This window comes from Populus trichocarpa, chromosome 7 (genome assembly GCF_000002775.5).
Source record: "Populus trichocarpa isolate Nisqually-1 chromosome 7, P.trichocarpa_v4.1, whole genome shotgun sequence".
Taxonomy (NCBI): domain Eukaryota; kingdom Viridiplantae; phylum Streptophyta; class Magnoliopsida; order Malpighiales; family Salicaceae; genus Populus; species Populus trichocarpa.
The window spans coordinates 9,023,499-9,040,213 of NC_037291.2; the positions used below are offsets into that span (position 1 = coordinate 9,023,499).

The following is a 16,715-nucleotide window of genomic DNA, read 5'->3' on the forward strand; positions in this document are numbered from 1 at the left end:
TTTATTTTCATTCAAATTTTTAATTTGTAAGATTTATTCTTTATTATTTTAATAAATTTAAGAAAAATAAAACATAAATAAATTATTTTCTAACTTATTTTTCATGACATAACCAAATATTAAAAAATAATTTTCAATTTATTTTTCATTACACTATAAATATAAACAAATAACTAATCTTTTTAAAATTAATTTTCTAAAAATAAATACTTTTCAGCAAACGGAAATTATAGAATTTATCTGCAAAAAGGACTCACTTTATGTTGTCCAAAAAGTTCAATTTTTTAGCAAAAAAAATTCAAAAACCCAATGAGAGAAAACGAGAGGAAAAGGAGAAATGTATTTGCTTTGTTGTTATTATTTGAGCTTACAGATAGATCCTTTACTCGGTTCTTGAAGCAAAAACCAAACCTTTGAGACAGATAAGATAGCCTTTCTCCTCATATTTCAGGTATTTATGTTCTCAAGCAAGCTGAGAGAAATAATTTTTTTTTGGGTTTTTTTTTTTATGAATGAATTGAAATAGATTCTTGTTTTGTGTTAAGGATTTGGATAGTTAATTGATGGTGAGATATCATATCATTACTCTAAGTTTGTGTAGGTTTTAGCTTTAGTAGGTGGTAGTTGAATTTTGAGTCTTGATGGGTTGCTTTGTAACCACTTCTATCTATTAGTTGCTTTGCTTGGGGGGAGTGTGTTAAAGAAATTTTATTGTGTTTTTCTATGTTTGAAGTTCAGTTGAATTCTCTAAAATTTGGTAATATTACATGTCTTAATGAATCCCAGTTTGTAAATTGACTTGCTTTTTTTGTTTTCTTTGCTGTGTGGATTTCTGTTCAATTATTTGCAATGTATCCTTTTTCTTAATTTCTTTGAGGGTTGTTGACGCGTTTGAGCATTTTTACCATTCTTTTGTCAGGAAATTTTGTTGCGAGCGAAATTTGGTATCTAGTTGATGGACTGTTTGTGTGAGTGTGTTTTGTGTTGTTTTCATGCGTTTAAAAGATGATGTGATGGAAGAGTCAGAGATATATAAACAATATCAATACAATTCTGGGGATCCCAGACATGAGAGATCCCAGCCTGCTTCTCAGGCATATACACCAGACCCTGCAAGCAGCAGAAATTCCAATATGAGACTTGCTGACCTAAATGCACCACCACCAGAAGTTAAACCTGTACTTAACTATTCCATTCAGACAGGTGAGGAGTTTGCTCTTGAATTTATGCGTGATCGAGTTAATCCTAAGAAGCCTCTCATTCCAAATGCTGTTGGTGATCCCAATTATGCTACTGGTTATCTGGAATTAAAAGGCATTTTAGGCATTAGTCATACAGGGTCTGAAAGTGGATCAGAAATTTCGATGTTAACTATAGTAGAGAGAGGTCAAAAAGAATTTGAGAGGACGAACTCGTCTTTACATGAAGATAGAAGCAACTATGGGTCAGTTCAGTCGGTTCCAAGAACTTCAGGTTATGAAAGTCGTGGAGTGCCGCTACATGGCTATGCTTGCTCCTCTGGAGTCTCCGATAGCTCCTCTGGGAAAATGAAAGTTCTCTGCAGCTTTGGTGGTAAAATCCTACCCCGTCCGAGTGATGGAAAACTGAGGTATGTTGGAGGTCAAACACGCATCATGCGCATAGCAAGGGACATTTCTTGGCATGAGTTTAAGCAGAAAACTTTAGCAATATATAGCCAAGCTCTTGTGATAAAGTATCAGCTTCCTGGAGAAGATCTTGATGCCTTGGTTTCTGTTTCATGTGATGAGGATCTGCTAAATATGATGGATGAGTGGAGTGGAGTTGAAGATAGAGAAGGATCACAAAAACTCAGAATGTTTCTCTTCTCAATGAGTGATTTGGAAGATGATCAATTTGGTCTCGGCATTGGAGGGGTTGATTCTGAGGTTCAGTACATAGTTGCTGTCAATGGCATGGATGTGGGAACCAGAAGAGAATTGGTCCTGCATGGTTTAGCAAGCTCTTCAGGAAATAACTTAGATGAGTTAGATAGATCAAACACAAACAGGGAGACAATTAGTGTTGCAACTACTTATGTTGGGCTCAGCGCTTCACCTTTGACTGACATTTATCAGTCTTCTCAACCTACTCTTCAAAGTTTTTCCAATGCCTATGAGACCTATCCACAGGTTTATCGTGGCCAGATGATGGATCATAGAGACACCGAGCAGTTTCCATTGCACTATCACCATCACTCATCTAACTACTCCTCCTTGGGAGAAATCCCATATGCAAGACAACTTCATGGGCTCATGAGTGAAGAAGCAGATTTGTACGAGGGACAGCAATATAATAGCTTTCAGGTAAAGAATTCACAGATATCTGTAAAGGAGGTGAAGCCAAGACCTGATGGTTCAATTCAGCAAGAGATTGACCCAGGAAAAACTCATCCAATAGAGAAAGGTTACCCTGCTCCAGTTGATGAAGTACTAGCAACAGCTGTTGTTCCAGAAGGAGATATATGTACTGTGCCCTCAAAACATGAGGGAAAACACCTAGAACCGAAGAAGGTTTCTTCTTCTGCTGATGATGTGAATCAAGTGCAGGCACCTAAATCTTGGGAAGATGATCAACACTCTGCACCCAGTGGTGCTTCTGGTCCAGGAAATGCTGATTCCGCTTCTAATCCAATTGACTTGAGCTATCTTGAGCTGTCTATACCTCAGAGGGCTTATTATTCAGAGAGAATACCCCAGGGGCAAGCAGAGTTGCTGAATAGATTATCAAAGTCTGGTGATTCACTTGGCATTCAGTTGCTCATTACTCATTCATGTTCTGACATCACTGAGAACAATCCAACTACAAAATCTGTGGAAAATTTCCATGAGAGTAATCTGGCTGCCCATACTGAACACTCTATTTCAACTGAAAAACCATCATGTACAGGCTCTCAAATCATGGATGATGGAGTCTCTGACTTTGAGACAGATATTACCACAGGTAATCAAAGGAAGCCCCTGGTTGATGAAAAGGGAGAAATGGGATCTGGACATCCAGCTTTGTGCCAAGTAACTTCTGTTGTGCAGCATAAGGATCCTGCAGCTGATCTTCCAGATGAACAGGATGAGATAAAAAGCAGGGATGTCTCTGATAAGGACAATCTGGGGCATTCTCAGCCATTTTTTTGGACAGAGAGCTCAACTAAAGATGTTGAAGGAATACCTTCTGTTGGTGTTTCGTCAACCAAGCAGGCAGAAATCCAAATAGATATTAACGACAGATTCCCTTGTGATTTCCTTTCTGAAATATTCTCAAAAGGGATATTTACCAAGGATGCTTTTGTTGTTAGTCCAATACATAATGATGGAGCTGGTGCAAGTGTGAACATGGAAACTCATGAGCCTAAGCACTGGTCTTATTTTCAGAAGTTGGCAAAGGAGGGGTTTGTTAAAAAAGATTTGTCTATTATTGACCAGGATCACCCTACTACTCCGTTTGTTCTAACAAATGTACAAGATGATAAATCTTATCATTTCACACCTTCAGCAGCCAGTAGAGATTCAGTGGGCCATGACTATTCTCAAATTAATTTTGGCCAAGACAATCAAAATAATTTACCTGGAATGGCAGTAGCTGATTCTACAATGATGTCCGATTTTGATCCTTCCCAATTGAAGGACACTGAAAGTATGCAGTTTGAGGCTATGATGGAGAACCTACAGTCGCCAGAGTCACAGTATGAGGTGTCTCTTCTCAATTTTAATTTGATTTGAGAGCTCATTTCCTACCATGCCAGCTAAACTTCACTCTAATGCTTATAGGATGGGAAGTTGGATAACAGGAATGATGGCCTTCCTCCTCGTGATCCTTTTCTGGGAGATTTTGATATCAATACCTTGCAGGTATCTATCCTAGATATATTTACTCATCTGTATTATGATGGAACCTGTCCTGTTTTTAGTGTTCAAAGTAATTTACTTGTGCCATGCCTAAATATTAATTGACTCAAATTTCAATTGGTAATACATATGAAAAGAAACCAAACCTGGAGATAGACCACAATATGCTTCCTAACTAGTTTTCCTTTTCTCCTTTGTGCTTCTGTGACTGTGATATGAATATGATGAGCTTGCAGGAACTTATGGATGCATTTTATTCCTCTTGCATGCTTATGCTCTTCCATCTTCTACTTTAAAATTAGTTCAATTTACTATTTACCTTAGAATAACATCTGCTTAATTCTTTTTTATCCTTTTCTGGGTGATTTAACAGATCATAAAAAATGAAGATCTTGAAGAGCAGAAAGAGTTGGGTTCTGGCACTTTTGGCACCGTGTATCACGGAAAATGGAGGGGAACGGATGTTGCCATTAAGATGCTAAAAAAGATATGTTTTACTGGACGATCATCAGAGCACGAGAGACTGGTAACTATTGCACAACTCCTGATATGCGTTTTCATTTTTTTTCCCTAAAAATAATTGTTGTTACCCACTTTTGAACAACAAAAAATAATATAAGAAGAAAGCCTAGAAGATTGCCAAGTTGGTGGTAAAGGACCAAGATGACAAGTGGAAAAGTTAGAGACCAAAATGTATAAGATTTGACAAAATTGACAACTCAATTCTGACTGACAAAAGGCCTCATTGGTGAAAATATTTTTATTTAGGGTAAATAAGTACAAATTTGGATGGTTAAGGACTCAATAAGAATTTTGGAAGGCTTAATTAATTTTATTGAGGACTTGATTGCAAGGAAAATCAGTTTTTGGAGTCAATTTAGGTATTAATTGGAAGAAATTGAAGTTTGGATATTGAAATTAGACTTTGGAAGGTTTAATTGGTCAAATCAGGGGCTTAACATTAAAGTTTGGAGGCCAATTAAGGACTTAATTACAGATTCCCAAGACCAAGGACCAACTTGTAAGTGGCACGCAATTTCAGGGGTAGATATTGGTCAAATCAGGGGCCAAATTGAAAGGAATTGAAATTTTGGCTGTTAATTAAGAATGAAATTGAACAAATTGAAAACCAAGGATTCGTTTGTAAAAGGCGCTGAACTTTGGAGCTGATATTTGAATTTGATAGGGGTACAATTGCATGCAATTAAAAGTTGAGAGACAATTATGAGTGCAATTAAAAAGAATTGGAAGAGTAAGGACCAAATTGAAATTTGTCAAATTTCAAATTAAAAAAACCCTAATTTCTAGGGTTTAACCTAGACGACATGTCGTTCACCCACTATTCATCTCTTTCCTTGGCAATTTTGGATAATTGAGTAAGCATGTTCGGGCGAATAAATGTGGCGTCTTTGATCATCTCAGGGGCTGTAACTACCACCATTTAACTGAGAAACACCCCCTTTACAACCCCATGCTCGTGAAATTGAACGTTTACACCCCAATTCTTCCTCAAAAGTCTCCAATATCTTGTCCCCGTTTAGCTTTCTCTACATTTTTAGATTCTGGGTTGATCGAGTTGACACATTTGAACGAATGAATGTGAAGTTACAAACCTCCAAATTGAGCAAGATTGAACCCAAACGAAATGTTCGCACCTTCTCTACCAACTTTAGGTGGTTTCCGATGATGTTTACATCGGAGTTGCTTCGGCGAAGCCTCAAAAATTGTCAAACCCAATCGGCCTTCTGTGACACCCATTTTTCAAAAACTAACCATTTTTTTCATGTGTTCACTCTTGAAAGCCTCTTAGAGGATTCTTATCAAGGGTTTTAAAACCTCACTCTTAAGATCAAAAGGCCAGAAATAGCTCTTTGCCCTCTAAGTCTAGCAAAACCACCAAGGACAAAAACCACCATTGTAAAAAAAGCCTAGTACAAGAGTTTCCAATTGTTAACTTTTATCTAGAACCTTCTCATTTTGATCAAAGGGCTAAGCTTTGATCAATCTTTGATTGAATTCACCAAAAAAATCCTAGAAAAAACCTATAAATACCCACTGAAAATATGAAAAACAAACAAGGAAAAGGGGTAGAAATAAAGGAAAAGAAAAACGTGGGGAAATACTCTGTCAATAGACTCTATTGTGAAGGTCCAAGAGCCTAACATAAAAGGTCTAACAAGCTTTGAAGAGAGAGGTGAAAGGGAAAGAGTGAAGGAAAAGAGAAGGAAAAACAACAACGTATAGCAAGCAAGCTTGGAGAAGGTATAACCATGTAAACACTGGAAGTTTAAAGGGTGGAGTCCATGTGGCTTGCCCGTTTATGCTTTCTTAATGTTTAATGACATTTTAGGCTTATTTTGGTGTCCATGGTGTTAAGTTTGGATGTTGTTTAATGTATAAAAATGTAGTTTTTTTTTTTGCTTGATTTTGGTTTGAGTTAATTGTTAATGTTTCTGGATGTTTATGAAACGTTTGGATGTTGTTTTTGCTGAGATAAAATGATTTTTGTAATCTGCCAAAAGTAGTATTGGCTATTTCTGAATTGTTAGCTCATGTCCTTGGTTCCTGAGCTTGACTTTTGTCCCAAAGAGTTAGTTTTCGATGTAAATTTAATGTATTGGTTGGTTGTCAATAGAGTTGGAGTTTTGGTTTTAGGAATTTCATGTATGTTTTCCATGATTTGTGGTTTTTTGTTGTTTGTTTTGATTAAAACGTTATGAATATGGCAATGTGGTTTGTTAAGGTCAAAAACTAGAAGTTTAAAGCTTCAAAAGGGCATTTCTGGGTTTTTGCTGTTGAATGTTCTTCACGTCCATCCGAAGAACATTGTCTTGATTACTCGTTTGAGGTTTCGTTTTGATTCGATTTTGGTTTCTGCATGTTTGTATGACTTGTTTAATCAATAATCTAAGGTCTTCATGCATCAATAACAATTTTTTTTATGGATTTTTAATCCTAGGATTTCAGTTTTGAACCGAAACCTATTTTGACAACATCGTGTTGATTCTTTGATAATCGAAGTGAATGGATGCTTAATTCTTGGTCCATGCATGATTGCGAATAAAACCTTACCTTTGATTGCTTGAAAACTTGTCTGGATTGAGATTTATGTTGTTGGGTTCGGTGTTCTTCGTGCTCTTCATTTTCTCTGGTTTTGATCCGTTTTAACAAATAATTTTTGAGTTTTTTTGTTTGTTTTTTCAAGTCTGATTTGTATTGGTTTCTGGTTTAAGTTTTGGTTTGTTTTTCGGGTCAAACCAGTGGTCTTTGGTTCGGTTTAGATCGAACCAAGGGTTTTGGGTCGAACCATGGTTTTCGGTTTGATTCAGGGTTGAACTAGTGTTTTCGAGTCAACTTGAGTGGTTTTGTTTTGGGTCAGGTGCTTAGGCTTTGTTTGGTTGATTACTATTTTGTCAAGGCATTTTTGGCCTAACGGGTGTTGTTCGGCAAACACGCTCATAGATTTATTTTGACAAACACGCTCTTAGATTTTTTTTGAATAAAAATGGTTCTTTTGCCAAACATGCCTAAATAAATTCCTAAAATTCTAAAAAATTTCAAGAACCAATTTAAAATTATTTGTGGGTCCCTCACTTTACTTATTTCAACAACTTTATTTAATATCGGGGTCGTAGACTTACACTGTAAGATGTTGACCTAATATTAAAATACCTGTTTTTTGTCGAAATCTCAAAAATTTATATAAAAAAAATTCTCATTTCAAAAATACAGAAATGTATTTTATTTGGTGTGCATTCGGCCAAGTCTTTTAGAAGATAAAAATTATATTTTTCTTAAAAAAAAATATATAAACATATGGTATGATATAACATTTTTTTATATATATATAAAAATTCAAAAAATATCTTTGCATGCACTTTTGAATTTAATAACCAGTTTATTGAATTCATAAGAACTTGACCAATATTTCAATTACTTCTAAAATATTAATTTATGAGAATTAATGGTTAACATTCTGATGTAAACATTAGACCTACAAATAGGTTGTCATTTAAATACCAGAAGTTGACTAGAAAATTCTCATAATTATTTCGGGTATTCACCAAATTTATTCAAAAATATTTTTTTTCACCACAATAAACAAGTTGTGAAAAACTCTTTCGCTTTCAAGGACAGGTGAACCTTCTCAGGACACCTATATAGATTCTTTCCACAAGAATTTATTTAGACATACGAGTCCATAATGTAATCGAAACGCTAGATTTATTCATGATAATAAATCGTTATTTTAAGTCATAGATGGACCATCAGTTAGGAATCCATTAATATATTTAAGCCACATCCAGACCATGCAATGCCGCTTACCTCAGATAAGATGCACTAGAGATGCTAATATCTTCCTTAGCCATAATCAGTTCCTTACCTTAGAATTTCTTATGAGATCAGTCTACCTGAGTCTTCTAGTAACCCTAAACCAATTAACTAAATGAGGTCTCCTTGATCCTGATGCCTTCACGCTATGTGGACACATGCCATAATAACTATATGCTATTTTGTGCTATAGCCATCATTGGAGACGTCTGTTTTTAGTTTTCTGCAAGATGTACATTGGCCAGGATCAGCTTCCAGTTTCCTCTTCTTGTCATATCCTTTTCTTAACGCCATGTTATATAATCTATTTTCACTGGCATCACCAGACCTTAGAGTTTTGGCGGGAAGCTGACATCCTTTCAAAGCTCCACCATCCAAATGTTGTAGCATTTTATGGCGTGGTTCAAGATGGACATGGGGGGACATTAGCTGCTGTGACGGAGTACATGGTTGATGGTTCTCTTAGAAGTGTTTTACTTCGCAAAGATAGGTAAGTTGTGCACTTTTGCAGCTCTTTGAATTTCAGTTTGGCTAAGTTCCAACTAGTTTGGAATTTCATACACAGGCAGTCAATTGTGTTGTGTTCTCCTGTTCCTTATTTTTCTAAATCTTAACTTGCAGGTATCTAGACCGTCACAAGAGACTTCTCATAGCTATGGATGCTGCATTTGGAATGGAATATCTGCATTCAAAGAATATTGTGCATTTTGATTTGAAATGTGACAACTTGCTTGTGAACTTGAAAGATCCCCAGAGACCAATCTGCAAGGTAAATTCTAGTTGTATGAAGAACAAGCCAATTGCATCAATGATTGTGTACTTTCTATACAGTTTCTTATGAATGGATGGCTCAGGTTGGTGATTTTGGCCTGTCAAAAATCAAGCGAAATACTTTGGTTTCTGGAGGTGTAAGCGGAACTCTACCATGGATGGCCCCTGAGCTGCTAAACGGAAGCAGTAATAAGGTCTCAGAAAAGGTAAACGTTTCACTCCTGAAATTACTCTTGTCAATGGCATGAGAAGAGTGTAATTTTATAGAATTGTACAGATTTAGATTTTTGTTCCATTCAGACCTCGGTTAAGTTTTTTGCTGACATGGTGGAAGTTTCAAAATCTTCGTTGGCATTTGGTGGTTGAAAACTTTATCTGAATCTCTACTTTCTGTTTCATCTAGTTTGTGACAAGTTGCCAAGCTGGTTTAAGCTTTAAAATTTTGTCCTGCTTTTATTACCTTTTAGTTGACATATACGGAACTTGGTTTATGCAGAAATTTATCTCTTCATTCTTTCCTTTCTCCATCATCTGTAGTCCCTGTTGTTTAATGTCCCTTAAGATCAGTTACTAATCTTTAATAGATCTCAGGTTGATGTGTTCTCTTTTGCAATTGTCTTGTGGGAAATTCTGACCGGTGAGGAGCCATATGCCAACATGCACTATGGTGCAATTATAGGTATAGTTTCTGTACTCCTTTTCTTTTGTTTGTGCATGCACGTGTGTGTTACCAAAAATGCCAGTGGACATCTACTAAAATACAAATTTGAATTTAGTCTTTCTAGTCATATGGATTTATTCTCACTGCATGAATGCACATATACGATATGTATTTATACGAGGAAATAATGCTGAGATACTTTAAATGATCAAGAGGTGATGAAAATGAAAACTTGCTTGAAAAATCAAGTCACTGGGTCTGATATTGTTCTGTTATAGACTCGTGTCTCATGTACTGAAACTGGGCTATCTGTGGATCTTGAATGGGGTTTTGTCATGTGATGGTATCTAGACTTGGAATAGTTCCATGCCAATGGGCAAATTTTACTTCTAGGCACAATCTAACCTCTGGAACTTGGAATATTATGCACATTATCTGCAGCAATTGCACAATAAATCTGCTCCTCTGACCTGTTGGTGTGCTATTGATGTCAGTTGCATTTATACCCTGTGCTGTCTACACGTGTGAATATTTATCCTTGCGTGTAGGAGGAATTGTAAACAACACGTTGAGACCAACAATTCCGAGTTATTGTGATTCTGAATGGAGAAGGTTGATGGAGCAATGTTGGGCCCCTAATCCTGCTGTTAGGCCTTCTTTCACAGAAATTGCCCGTCGTTTGCGCACAATGTCATCAGCTGCTAGCCAAGCCGAAGGACACGAACACAAGGCATCAAAGTAATGGTTTCACATTTCCTAGTTTTCGCCTTCCCATGATATGTTTCATCGTAAATTGATTCATTTTACGCTACTCTCCAAAAGAGAGACTTGTATCATGTTAGGAAGGAGAGATCGGCTTCCATAATGTTTTTGAAATGGAAGTGATTCTCTCTTACAAAAATCTGATAAGTGTTGTTTTATTTCAAAATATTAACTTTAAAAAATAATATAAATCATATTTTGAGTTGAATTGTTTTTTTGATATAGTATCAAAGTCTTGATAATTAAGCGGTTAAAAGTTTGAATTTCACTATCTTATTTATTTGATAAAAATTAAGCACAAGGTAGTGTGAGCTTGTACAAGTTTTAAACCAAAAGAGTTTTTAATTAAGGGTGTGTGTTAGAGAATAATATAAATTATATTATGAGATTTTATTTAACGGTTTAAATTTTTAGATTAAATTGATTTCTTGACAATTATATTTGTCATTGAATTATGTACTTTGGAAAGGAGTGTCATCCTTGGGGTCCTAATTGGTTATTATCGTTGATGTTGATTTTTAGTTGGCTTGACATGTATTTTATGGTTTTCATAGAGTAATTAATGACATTTAATTAGTTATATGTTAAGGCTATTTTGATGAAAGAGATAGATGCAAGAGGTTAGAGAAAATAAAATCTATTATTCATTAAAAGTTATAAAAATAAATAAATATATTTATTTAGGATTTTTTTCCTTGTATCTATTTATTTTTTAAAATAAATTTCAAGAAATAACTAATAAAATATTATTAATTATTTTTAAATACCATAAAATTTCTCAACTTTATAGTTCTAACTATATGCATGATATAGCCGTTTAAATTTTTGGAGAACTTGCGAGTGTACTTTATCACTTGAGTCAACATTTATTCTTTTTCAATAGTTTTTTCTTGTTCTAATATGAAGTTATCATAAAAATAATAATAATTAAGTGACCATGTAATGAGATTTCAAAAAGAATTGGTGACATTATTCCAAAGATAACGTCCATATTAAATATAAGATTGGGTATCCATGTATTTTTTTTTTCTTGATGAGTTCCCTTGTAAGAAAATTGATAAAATACTATATTTTGTCCATATCATGATTTGTTTCTCGATGAGTTCCCTTATAAGAGAATTGGTGAAATATATTTTGTACATGTCACGATTGAAAAACATAATTTTCAAATTTATCTCTATTAAAAAAATGCAACATTTTAAATAAATTATGAAATGAGCTCCACAAATCATGATGAGAAGAAAGGAGGGAGAAAACAAAGAAATAAAGAAACATACTCTATAAGCTCACTGAAACTCTGATTATAACACTACCAATACCATCAAAAAAATATTGAGAAAATAAATTCAATAACATCAAGAAAGATTACCAATGATAATTATAAAGTGTTATGCTTGTCGTCCAAAGATGGCAAGTGGCTCACTTGCTTTTGGCAGCAAGTGTGACCCACTTCAATTATCATTAGTGACTCATCCATTGCATTTTAGTATCCACGTATTTTTTCTTTCAATGAGTTCTTTTGTAATTTCTCCTATAATATCAAATAACACATCAATAATAAAATAAATAAATAAAGAGTTTAGTTTATGCCTATGTCATAGCAAAGACAATGTAATTAGTTTGTGTTTATTTTTTTATTAATGAAAAAAATTGATGAAATATCATATTTTGTACATGTCATGACTGAGAAACATGACATTTCAAATAAATTATGAGAAGGGCTTCACAAATTACAATGATAAGAGAGGAGAGAGAAAACAAAAAAAATAAAGAAATAGACTTTGTAAGCTCACCGAAACTCTGATTATAACATCACCGGTATAATCAATTTCGAGGAGATAAATTCATTGGCATCAAGAAAGGTTACCAACGATAATTAGAGTGTGTCATACTTGCCGTTTAAATGTGGCAAGTGGCTCACTTGCCTTTGATGGCAAGTGTAACCCGCTCTAGTCAGTTTGTGACATTTCTTGGTGTCATTGGACTTGTCTCATCGAGATCATTTCGATATTACTAATGGTATTGTAATTGGAGCTTTAGTGTGCCTCCTGGATTTATTTTTTCTTTTTGTTTCCTTTTCTTTCTCCTCTCTCTCTTTATAAATTACGAGGAGAAATGAAAATAAAGAAAAAAGCCTTAAAGACACACTTAATCTCTTATTACAACACCATTAGTATCATATAAAAAATTCTTGACGAGAGAAATCCAACATCACTAAAAAGTTCACCAATGGTTATTACAGTGGGCTGCACTTGTTGCTATAGGCAAGTAAGCCACCTGCCATCTTCAGATGGCTAGTATGGCTCACTTCGATCACAATTGATGATCTTCTTTAATGTTGTTAGATTTATCTCGTTGAGATTTTTTTGATGGTACTGGTGTGTCTTTTAGGGCCTCTTTGACATATCTCATTTCTAAATAATGATAATTTTGAATGTTGTTTTTTTTTCTTCAATCGTGACATATATAAACTATACTATTTTGCCAACTTTTTTAAAAATTATGTTATTTTGCTAATTGTTTTTGAAAAAAACCATGCTAATGTGAGTTCTCATGGCTATAAAAGTTTTTTTCTTTTTTCTTAATTTTTTAAGCATAAAAAAATAAGAAGGGCTTCTACTCGTTTATAAATTCAATAGGACATAATAAGTTTATGCTGTCAATGTTGGTTGACATTGTGCACATTAAATTGGTGCTTAGATAAACATGTTTTTCACTAGAAATCCTATCACGGATGAAATTATTTTATATCAGAGATTGTGTTATTTCTAGGGTTGAGGATGCTCCATTCTTTGAAATAGTTATTGTTGTGTTGATTCATGTGAATTTGGCAGGTATGTTTTTAAAGATGCATTAGTATCTTTAATGATGAGGGCGTTGTATATTTTTTAATCTTCAATATTTGGGTTCTAGTTAGCGAATGCTTGTGATGATCTTACTTCGTCATCATTTAAATTATCTAGTGAAAGTCTTATGTTTCTTCAAAGGATAAAAAACATGGGATTTTTTTAGCAAGGATAATTTCCAAACAAAATCATAGACTTGTTTCTAGTCAATGCTTAGTTTTGTGATAAAATCCAAACACTACTTTCTAGGATCATATCAACATCATATTTAAGCTCCTCTCTTAAACTCATAGATTTTATTTATTATCCTGATATTATATTGAAAATGAAGTCTTTAAATTCAATAGTATATCATCATTAATAAAATTAAGGTTAAGAAATGAAGAGAAGATATCTCGGGCTAGCAACTTTGCAAAAAAGTATAATGCTCATGAAGAGATGCTATATTCATGGAGAGGAAGTTTTTAGGACAACTAATATCGCCAAATGTTTTTGTTCATTCTCTATCATAGCTTGAAAGTCTAACGGCTTTTCAAGCTGATTGAAACATGGGATATATATATATATATAACTATTAGACAACAGAAACAACATACATAATTTGACTATTGTTACGTCCTTTTGACCATTTTTTTTGTCAGTGTCCTAAATGTTTTTATAAGGTAATTACTTACAAGCAATAAAATGTTCTAATAATAATGTTGTTTTAACTATATCTGAACTACTATGTCAAAATTGTTTTGTCTGCATTTGGCATTCTTAAAAATGTATGAAGAGAGTCAGTTGTTGGAAAAACTATATTGAATGCTGCAATGGAAAGTGTACCTACAAGTGCTAAACAAGAGGGTCTCAAAAATGGATTGAAAATTACAAGAGTTGTCAAACAACTTTATAAGGACAAACAAAGCAACCTCAACTATACACTTATATATATGCCTTTGCTAATGTATTTGAAAGGTATTTTATAAGCATTTATTGATAATAAATTTTAATATTGATTTGATATTGGTATCTAATAAGAAGCTTTTATTATAAGAGACAACATGGTAATTGTTGAGATTTATATTCCTTTTCATAACATATTTTGACTGATCATCTTAGCATTTATAATAAACAAAACCATTCGCATTGAAAATAGTTTTTTACTTGAATTTTTTTTTTGAAACACTTTGAGCACTAACCTAATTTATGCATAAAGCTTCTATATTGGCAACACTATATAGATTTTGTGATAAGAATCAAAAGGCAACATATCATGTTTTGACCAATTATTAGAGCAAAAGCCAAGATAATGAAAAAGGCATTCAATAGACTTATTTATGACATTCAAGTCGAGAAAGTTTCGAGAAGTCCTTTAAAATGGCGTCAAACATGAAGTTGAGTTCAAAGGAGGATCAAGCTTTGATCATGAGACCCAAGCAAGAGACGAGGTTGTTTAACATGTCCAAGAGCTTGGCTACACAACTTTATATTAATGATCATAACTTTCAATTTGATTGTTGGATTGAGCTGAAATTTTATCATGAAATTTTAATGACCATGTTTCCTATAGGGTTAGAATTTTATAGTGATCAAATATTGGAAAGACCTTATAATAAGGCCAAGAAGTTACTTCAGGGATTGAGATTTTATTTATACAAGTCTTGGGCTTTGTGTTTTATTTTACTTGTACTTTTAAAATAGCTTATATTTGGGTTTTAATTTAGTCCAATAATTTAGTAGGGTTTATTTTGTTGAACTATTAATACTTTTTTCAGTTTTTAAGTTGTAACAACTTGATGATTTCAGAAACAATATTAGAGAGGATATCTCTTGCTCTTGGTTCTTTATTCAAAACTTATCAAATATTCCTTCTTTGTGACGTTCAATCTTTATAACTTCGGTTCTTGGTTCATTATAATTGTCAGGATTTTCATTCAATAACTATAATTTCTTGGTTTAGATAATCACTGGGTCAGGTTTCATCAAATTTGATTTTGGATTTCTTAGGTTAAGATTGAATCTTAATTATAGATTATAGGGTTCTTACCCTCTAGATTCACATCATTATGAATCATAAACTGGGAGATAATGTTTTAGCATTCAAGATTAGATTATTTATCTAGGATCTCAGCTAACATGATCGAATCAATATGTTAAGCATTGTGACATTTGAACTCAAATTCAAGCCAAATTAATAGATGGCAATATGGTAATTTAAAAAAAACTCAATAAAAAAAACATCTAATAAAAGTGGGAAAGCAAAGAAAATGGAAATGCAGCAATTACTCACCATTGAAAAAGAGAAAAAAAGTTCATTACCACTAATAGTATGACCAAACAATTTCCTTGATTTAATGAAACTTGTCGTATCATTAAGCTTAACTTAATGAATTTGTATAATGGTATTTGGCTTATCTTAATATTTGTACATCCTTATTTTGTGAAGCTCTCTTAAAATCTCAAGTTAATTTAAATTCAAGTAAATGTAATAAAAATATTTAGATTACTATAGTGTCTACAGATAGCCATAAAGTCTTTGTCATTATTAATTATATATACCATGGGCTACCAATAAGAGAAGAAGGGACAATGATTTTCCGGTAATTGAGCCATCGACATCACCCTTGAGAACAACATCATAGATGCCCTTATAGCTTTTTGGCTAACATTTAGATAATCAAAACAACTTTTCTCAACATTGACAAACACATCAATAAAACATTATTGGTACAACTGACCACCTATAAAAAAAAGTGTTATCCTCAAGGTGTTCATTAATCCAAAATAGTGTGCAACGCTTGTATTTAAAAGTTCTATCACCAAAGTCTAACATATTCATCATATCTACATGTATAAGCATTTTTAAAGAAGTCTATGAGGAAAAAACAGTAAGATGCATCAAAAAATGAATTATAAAGAAAGTGAAAAACATTGTATGGAGGCTTACACTTCCAAATCCTTTTATAAAAAACCTGGCTAGATAATCTTGATTATTGAGTAGGTGAGAGATATATGTTATGGTTGACATTAGAAAGTGCGATAAAGATAGATACAAACCCTTTATTAGTGGAATCATTAGGAACTTGCAGGTCAGATCTGTTTTTCAACTATATAAGATGATGAAATATTTATAATTTTAAAAGAAAATAATAGGATTAATCAAATTTAAAACATGGTTAGGAGATGACCGACTAAAGCTGATAGTGTGTTATAAAAGGAAAGGCCATCGGCCATGAAAATGGTAAATATTTGATAATAATTTGATTTGAAAGCTTGCCTAGAATGAAATCGCTACCGTTAACTTATGCATGACTAATTGAATCAATAATGTCATCATCCTGGTTATCATGTCGTAAAATATGAGAAAGAATATTATATGATAAAAAGTGATCAACATCATTGTGATCAATATTTACTTAATAATTAGAACAATCAATTATATACATAAAAAAAGTTCAAATCGGGGTTTGTTAAGGATTATTTCACATGGGTCAAATTTTG

At 33.4% G+C, this 16,715-nt stretch overlaps 1 protein-coding gene across 1 annotated transcript; it reads left to right on the forward strand.

Moving 5' to 3' along the window:
• The first annotated feature begins 231 nt into the window (after window positions 1-231).
• LOC7462551 (uncharacterized) lies at window positions 232-10,594 on the forward strand. The gene is made up of 9 exons (XM_024605233.2): window positions 232-451; window positions 920-3,704; window positions 3,783-3,863; window positions 4,234-4,386; window positions 8,519-8,682; window positions 8,814-8,961; window positions 9,047-9,169; window positions 9,555-9,642; window positions 10,173-10,594. Exons 2-9 carry the CDS (start codon window positions 993-995, stop codon window positions 10,364-10,366), a joined length of 3,663 nt encoding a protein of 1,220 aa, XP_024461001.2. The 5' UTR covers window positions 232-451; window positions 920-992; the 3' UTR covers window positions 10,367-10,594.
• Window positions 10,595-16,715: the final 6,121 nt, after the last annotated feature.